The sequence below is a fragment of the Arachis ipaensis genome, chromosome B10 (assembly GCF_000816755.2).
Source record: "Arachis ipaensis cultivar K30076 chromosome B10, Araip1.1, whole genome shotgun sequence".
Taxonomy (NCBI): Eukaryota; Viridiplantae; Streptophyta; class Magnoliopsida; order Fabales; family Fabaceae; genus Arachis; species Arachis ipaensis.
In genome coordinates, this window is record NC_029794.2 from 128906580 (window position 1) to 128915129 (window position 8550).

An 8550-nucleotide genomic window follows, 5' to 3' on the forward strand; every position below is an offset into this window, starting at 1 on the left:
TTTAATATATACTTTTAAATATTGTTAGTTAAAAATAATAAATTATGGAGTAAATACTTATAGTCATTCCTGAGATTTGCATAAATACTCAATCTAATCCTTAAGATCCCGATTTTTTCATTGTAGTCCTCCAGATAGAGCTCTGAGCACTTAAAGTGGTCCATTGCCATATTTCTGGTGATGAGTCATCACCGGAACGCTAACATGGACTCGGTTTGCCACGTTGGAGGAGTCCAACGGCTAGCTGAGCTGGCTGATTTTCAATTTGTACTCATTTTGGTCCCTCCTATTATATGTAACCCTAAATCCCCAAATTTTCATACAGTTCATCTGCTCTTCGTCTTCATCTCTTCTTTTTTTCATATGGGTATTTACTCGTACTTCCACATACAATGGATCTCTTCAATTGCCGCGGTGATGCTGAACTCACATTCTGAAATTGGAAACAAATATCCCTACTTTGGGACAACAGGTGTTTGTCAATGATGCAGCTGGTGGTGGGTGTGACTAATGTTGAGGAACTGTCTGGTCTGTGAACAAAGAAAAAAAAATATTTTAGGAACAATGCAGATTAGATTGTTCTGCAAGGAAAAAGATAGAAACTTAATCTAGCTGATGATTATGACATTTCACAGTAAATGATAATAAAGTAGCATAGCATGTAAGTCCTTGAAAAAGTAGAACTTAAAACAAGATTGAATGAACTCCTACTAACTAAATTTGTGATTCTCTTCTACTTCTTTACAAATGTCAAACCAATCACTAGTCAGCAACTATCTCAATCATTAACTTAAGCTAGCCCTCACACTTTAAGCCCCCTCAGAGTGCTAGTCGGATTAATTTGAATAACCAGACTACAATGCCAAATACTAAAAAATGAATTAGAATTAACTACCTATAGTACCTGATTAGACGAAACTTCACGATCGCCACGGAATAGGATATAACCTTTGAGCACTCAGAATAGCCAAGATCATGAACATAAACCATGGAGTCAAAGGTAACTAATCCAACAAGGGTGTTCTCCGGCAATTATTCCTGAGATTCACGCACATTCCGATGGGCTCTGCAAGCATAAAGCAGAGTCCTCCATGCTACAACATCTGGCTCACAATTCATCTCCTGAATTAGCTTAACCATGTCATCAAGCTTCCCAACTCTTCCAAGAAGATCAAGCATGCAACTATAGTGCTCTGTTTCAGGATCTATCCCATAAAGATTCTTCATAGATCGAAAGTAGTTTCAGCCTTCATTTACCAGCCCTACATGACTACATGCAAATAGAACCCCAAGCATTGTTATATACTTTGGTTTTGGACCCATAACTTTCATGGAGTCAAACAAATCAAGAGCTTCTAAGCAGATATCAAAGTCATCCATGAAACAACAGTTCGTTCGGGCATTTCGTCGAATAAATTGTGTGCCTCTTCCATAAACGAATTTAACCTCCATAGCCTTTATTTTTAACATCTCTATAGGAGTCTGGCAGCACCCAAAAAACACCAAGCAACCCTACAAGAGGAACAATGACATAAGGCCACAAAGACACCTGCACGAATTGTAAAACATTACCCTTGAATTTCTCAGATGTTGCTTCGTCAACAGTGCATTGGAATCTTGTGTAGGTGGTGGTGCTAAAGGCATACATGTTCTTCTTTGCCTCTTCCATGCTGACAATACACAAAGCAAAAGCATCAGAAGCAAAACACCAGAAGAACAAAGTTCCTCCCATATCACACACATAATACACCACTACCAATGTACCATAATTCACAAGGCACAAGTAGTGATTATGCATAGGTGAGCATGATCGAGCTTGAGCCTGAAGATTTGAGCATTCTTCTATTCGAAATCGAGTTTGTCCTTATTTTTGGGACGCTTTCTGAGGTCAGGAGCAGGGCCTTTGGGAGTGCTAGGGTGGCGAATGGCAGCAAGAAAGCCGTTGGAGGTGGAGGGTTAGGCATCGAGGTGGATGTAGATTTGGAGAGCGTAAAAGAAGAGAATTGGGAGCCTGAAGAATGCAATGAAGAACGCGAGGAAGAGGGAGAGTGAAACATGTAGGAGCGGGCTTTGTATAATAACACCAACTACGAGGGACCAATGTGGGTACAAATTGAAAATGAGCTAGCTCAGCTCTAGTCTGGCAAAACGACGCCACGTAAGCGTTCCGGTGATGACTCATCACCAGAAATATGCTCAGGGACCACTATGAGTACTCGGAGCTCTATCTGAAGGACTACAATGGAGAAATCGAAATCTTGAGAATTATATTGAGTATTTGCGCGAATCTCAGAGACGACTATGGGTATTTACTCATAAATTATGTCGACTTCTTTAGCATTTTTTCTGTCAAATATATATTTTCTTTTATGAGCTGAATTCAAATTCAAATTGTTTTTAATATTAGAAGAGTAGACCTAACAGATACACGCGTTTATTTTTTATTATATGATAATGCTAATGGTGATTAGTATGAAAACAGCCATGTAACTATGTAGGGGTGAGATACACAAGAATGGTAGTTTTGTGTTTTGAAAAAACAAATTAATTTTAACCAAAAGATTAAAATAAGATAAAATAAAATATTTTAAATATTAAAGACAAAAATAAAATTCAACTTAAATATCAGAGATTAAAGCAGTACTTTAATCTTTTTTTTTTTTTATTTCATAGTTTGTTCATTTAGGAAGCTTACTATTAGAGTTCATATGCCCTTTCTAAAATGGGTTTGAATATTATATATTCTAAACGTGTACATCAATGAAGATACTCCTTGCAGCGCACGTTACAAGATACAAAGTAGAACGATGTTACTCCTTTGATTAGTATAGGAAGTCAAAACAAAGTACACGTCTCCAAATTTTGTTGTGACATGGTGGGGAAGAAGCTAACAAAAAACAAACAAAACTAAAAAGATCATCGCCCACGTAAGACATAACCCGCTTCGTGTCCAAGCTTTTAAAATAGTTTTATAGATATCTTAAAAAAAAGTAACCTCAAATCTTAAGAACCTGATTTTTTTTATTCTAAAACCTATAAGTTTATAATAAATTTTTTTAAAAATATATTTATCTATTTTTGTAATTGATGAACAAATATATACAGGTTTTCATCTAATATAAATTAAAGTCGAGATGTGTAAATATATCATTTATAAGAGTTAAGTAGGGTTGTTTATGGCCCGGTCCGGTTCGAAGATTCGGTCCGGTTTCGAATTTTTTAGGGGTTAATTTGCTATGATTTCATCGGGTTTAGGGTCGAGTAAGGATCTCAAAAATAGACCCGGTCATTATTTTAGGTCAGGTCCGGACCATAGCTCGAGTTATCCGAACTAGGTCCGGTGGCTCGGTCATCATACACAATTAACATTTTGTGTTATTAGTGATGAATTATGACTATTCTTATGTGGAATTTAAGTATTGTAAACCTTAATATTTTGTGTTATTAGTCATTATAAGACTATAAATTAATGTTTTATATTTAAAATGCCTAAGACTTTAGATTAATGCATAATATTGTGTTATTTGTATTGATTTAAATATTTGGTGTTATTAGACAATATTAGTATTGATTGTGGTTAGCTTTAATTTTAGGAAAGGGTTGGTTCTTGTTATATTTTTCTAAGTAAATTTTATCATGTCAAATAATGGTTGGAGTCTTGTAAATTTAGATATTTTTACATGCTAACTCACAAGAAGGTAATATTAATGGCCCGGTTTTTATCCGGTATAATCATGGTCTGAAAGTGTGTAGGTTTCATCGGGTTTAGAGCTAGATTTGGGTCTAACAAATAGACCCGGTATATATTTTGGGACGAGTTTGGATCACATTAAATCCAATTTCACCCGACCCATGAACACCCCTAGAATTAAGGAACATTTTAGTCCAGCATTTTTTACGCAAATTAATTTTATTATGGAGCCACAGTTTGTGTTGGACGGCGTTATGGAGAAGAAGAGAGCTTTACATGCGTATGGTGTCAGTGCACACAGAAATCGGACCGAGCGAGTGCACCTGGCCAAATCGGACCGTGCGAGTAGCAGGCACAACGCAGACCGTCCGAGTTGTGAAAGGCGAATCCACGTGTTGCACGCCCATGGCTCCCCAGGACAGTGCCCCCTTTAACCCCACAAGTTGCCTTCGTATCCTCATTTTCCCATTCCTTCCCCACCCAGCGAGTTACATGCCATCTTCTTCCTCCCTGAAACCCTGAAAGCTTGTTGCTTCATCCGTGGGCTGGGGGAAAAATTTTGAAAATGTCCAAGAAATCAAAATCCAGAAATGTTGATCGTCCGGAACTTCACATTATAAAATATCTCAACTATTCTGATTATGTAAGTTTATTTGTTAAATTTTTTTTATATTTCATAGTTCTGATTATTATTTTTGAAGTTTAGTTAACTTTATTGTTGTTAGAACTTGAACTGAGAATGACTGAGTTTATAATTTTATTGATAGAAATTTAGAAATAAATATTAAAAAAAGTGTAAATGTAGTTGATTCTTGTGTAAAATGGTTTATAATATAATAGGTTATAAATAAAACAGACGTTTTTAAAAATTTTTGGAGTAATATTAGAAATTATAATTAAGTAGTTATAGTTAATTGTAGAAATTTAGGAATATATGTTTAAAAAATAGTTAGAAATATATATGTTTAAATGTAGTTATTCTTGTGGCTGATTTTTTTGTAAATATAATAGATTAGAAATAAAAAAAATAGTTTTTTAGAATTTTTTGTAATAATAGTAGAAATTATAGTTAGTTAGTTAACTATTATAATTAATTTTAAAAATTTAGGAATACATATTTAAATGATACTTAGATAAGTGTGTTTAAGTATAATTAATTTTTGCTTACAATTTTGTTCCAATATAAGTATTAAAAATGACTTGTTCATAAATTTTTGTAATAATATTATAAATTAGAGTTAAGTAGTTACTTCTTATAATTAATTTTAACAATTTAGGGTTATATGTTTAAATAATAGTTAGGAATATGTGTACTTAAATGTAATTAAGTGTTGTGGAGAATTTTTTTTAATATAGTAGATTAGTAATAAAAATGACTTGTTTACAATTTTGTCTAATAATTTTAGTAATAATAATTAATTAGTTAACTGTTATAATTTCGTTCTATAATTTTTTTGGATTAATTTTTTTGGAATAATGTTGACAGAAATTAGTTATTTAGGGGAGGTTTTAGTATTATCAGTAAAATTATATGTTTTAATTAAATATTTTTACATTATGTATGATAGTTGTGTAATTTGAATCGTGATTTTGCTATGCATTTGCAGGGTTCATGGATGTTAATTTGTGATCACCCTGTCCTTCCGGATCGGTACAATGAGAGGGTGAAGGAGCATTTACGATCTACTGATTTTTACTATGTCGCCCAGATTGGAGTTGTTCAATGTCAGAAAGCACTAGTAAATGCTTTAGTGGAAAGGTGGCACCCGGACACACAATCCTTTCACCTTCCAGTTGGTGAATATGCTGTGACACTGGAAGACGTGGCTATGATCTTCAGTCTTTCGACCGATGGTCTTCCAGTGACAGGGATGACTTTGAGTAGTTTTAAATACTATAATAAATACTCATTAATAAATAAACCCTAATTAAGTAAGCAACTAAATAAATACAAATTAACTAAATAACTAAAAATAAAGACCAATCGCCTAAATAACTTCATAAATACTCTAATAAATACTTATTAATAAATCCTAATTAACTAAATAACTAAATAAATACTGGAGCCTAAATACTAATTAACTCAAATTATTTTTATCTTAAACTTAACTAAATAAACTCTTTTACAAATGCTAAACGAGTACTTGCACTCATATAGTCCAGAAACTTCGGAGCATGCATGGCTTCCAAATCTTAAACTCGCATGAAAGATGGCTCCTCTGTTAGGATTTGGTTGAATTAGTCCCACATTGCTTAGGATAGCAAATGGAGTGGGTGACCTAGGCTATAAATATGAGGCTAAGTTCTCCATTTATTTTTGCACCAGTCAGAAACACTTTAAGCTTGTATATGATTTTTCTTTTCCTCTGTACTCTTTGATTAGAGAGTGTTGTGAGATGTAGTTAGATATTTGCTTTGAGAGAGTGTGGGTGTACTGGGGTGCCGGTGTTAGAGAGAAAGAAGTCTATGTGTTGTAACAATTTTCACATAGTGATATTCTCTGGTTGTCATTTGACAACGGCCGTGGTTTTTTCTCCGGTAATTGGAGTTTCCACGTTAAATTCTTGTGTTGTGATTGTATCTATTTTATTTCTCTGTCAAAGGTGTTTTCTCAAGGGGGAATGGTGTCTTATTCCCAACATCCTCAAATGGCACTTCGTTCGCGAGTGCATTTGCAACGTCTGTCACATTTGGAGCTATACTGCCGTCACCTTGATCTTCATCTCCGTCTGAACCAACAACTTCGTAATTGCTTTCGAATTCTTCCTCACTGTCACTTTGTAGTCTTCCGTAAAATATTTCGGCCGGCCTCAGATTGTTCGAATTCAATGTACAACTCGATGAACGAGATTTGAGCATGACTTTCAATATACATTGAAAACATCTCCTGCATGCTCGCTTCGTCCGTAATATATTTCGTCTGAAATTGAAGGAATTCACCAAATACTGGTACAGGATATCTGTATAAAATACATGATATTTTTCTTGACATCTCCGAATCTATCTTCTCACAAATCACACATTTAAGCTCTTCAAATGAAATTGTGAAGGGAATAACAACATCCAACGGATCTTCACAAACAAATTTTACTCTTTCAGGCGTCTGCAATAAAATCTGACCAAAATAATACACTTTCAAAAGGACTCTATCATCTATTCTTCTCACTCAATTAAATAGACACAAATACTTCACTACCAATTTTTTCCTATCCAAGCCAACCAGCTCAACACCAGACCATGAAAAAGAAGAAGAGAATTCGAAGAAGATGAAAAATGTTAGATCTGGTCGGCGGATTAAGATTTACACATATTCGCAAGGGTATATATACACACACAAATCAGACCAAGCGAGTTGTGTAACCTAATTAAAAAAAAACTATATAATAATGAAAACCGACCATCCGATTTCATTTAGAGAAAATAAAAAAAAATTTACTCCTCCACAACTCGGACCAGCAAGTTGCTAAACCTAATTCCAAAAATTCGTTAACAATGAAAACGAATCATGCGATTTCCTTTAGAGAATATAAAAACAAAATTTGTTCATGGACAATTCGCAGGGTCCGATATCCTTTATGTTTTTTTCAGATCTTCTCTCCATGCAAAACGGACCCTCCGATTTGTTCAAAGCAATCTAAAAAAAAGAAATCGTATAGTCCGATTTCTTATCACCAACTCCGAGCAAAAAAGCTATCCCATATATTGGTCTAGCTCCTCCTGATCCCATAATCCAGCACAACACATCCAGGTCTTCCATAACAAAAAAAATCAGCCCATTTTTTACATAGCTAATAAAGTCTAGTCTTAAAGAATTCGAACATTATTTATTTATTTATTGTTCAAAAGAATTCAAACTTTATTTGTTACACATAAGGAGAATTTTTTTGGTAAACAAAAAAAAAAGATTGTAGCTATTTTTTAAGAAAAAACTCTGCTTTTTATATATTATCTTAATTTTATTTTTATGTTGAGAGTGCTTTTCAGCGTAGGACTTTTTCTCGTTTGTATTCTTACTTTTCTTTCAAAATGCATGTAGTTTGTTAATACAATAACAAGCTAAAGTAATAGTATTGTATTTTCCCTTTGAAGTTTCCACATTGTGTTAATTTATTTTATTCCAAGTTGCAATAGTGGTGTGACATAGCTAGATACGTCATACACACTTGCTGAACACTCAAGGACCAAGAACCAATTAGAACCGTGACACACAAGGAGTGACCGAGTATAAATAAATCCGAAGAAGATTAGAAAAACTTCAAATCATAGGACAAGATGGGTGTTGTTCCAACTGTGCTAGTTTTACCATGCCCTGCTCAAGGACATGTCAACCCACTGATGATCTTGTCTCAAAAATTGGTTGAAAAGGGTTGCAATATCATCTTTGTCACCCCTGAATTCATCCACAACAAAGTGGTTAGTTCCATGGGGAATCAAGCCGGCGGCGATAACGGACGATCGCCGATAAAGTTGGTGTCAATCCCGGATGGGTTAGGACCTGATGCAGACAGAAATAATATCATCTTACTATTTGATTCTATATTGAAGAACATGCCTGCTATGCTTGAGAGGCTAATTGAAGATCTTAGATTGAAAGATGGTGTGAGAGTAAGCTGCATAGTTGCTGATTTTCTTATGGCATGGGCGTTGGAAATTGCAAGAAAGATTGGAATCAGAGGAGTTCTGTTTTATCCATCAGCAGCAGCTATGTTAGCCTTGCAGTGCAGCATACCAAAGCTTATTGAGGATGGAATCATAGACTCTGATGGTAACAATATCACATTTCAAATTTCACTCACCAAAGTTGTTTCTAATATTTCTAATTTTCCATTTCAATTTCCAAAAATACCAATGCTTTTAGC

The 8550-nt window shown here is 34.4% G+C and overlaps 1 protein-coding gene across 1 annotated transcript in view; it reads left to right on the forward strand.

The window, feature by feature from the left end:
- The window catches only part of LOC107624417 (UDP-glycosyltransferase 83A1), a 2543-nt gene continuing 1926 nt past the window's right edge, over positions 7934–8550 (forward strand). The window contains exon 1 of the mRNA XM_016326911.2: positions 7934–8456. Coding sequence (XP_016182397.1) covers positions 7964–8456 — 493 coding nt within the window. The 5' untranslated portion in view covers positions 7934–7963. The remainder of the gene's footprint in view (positions 8457–8550) is intronic.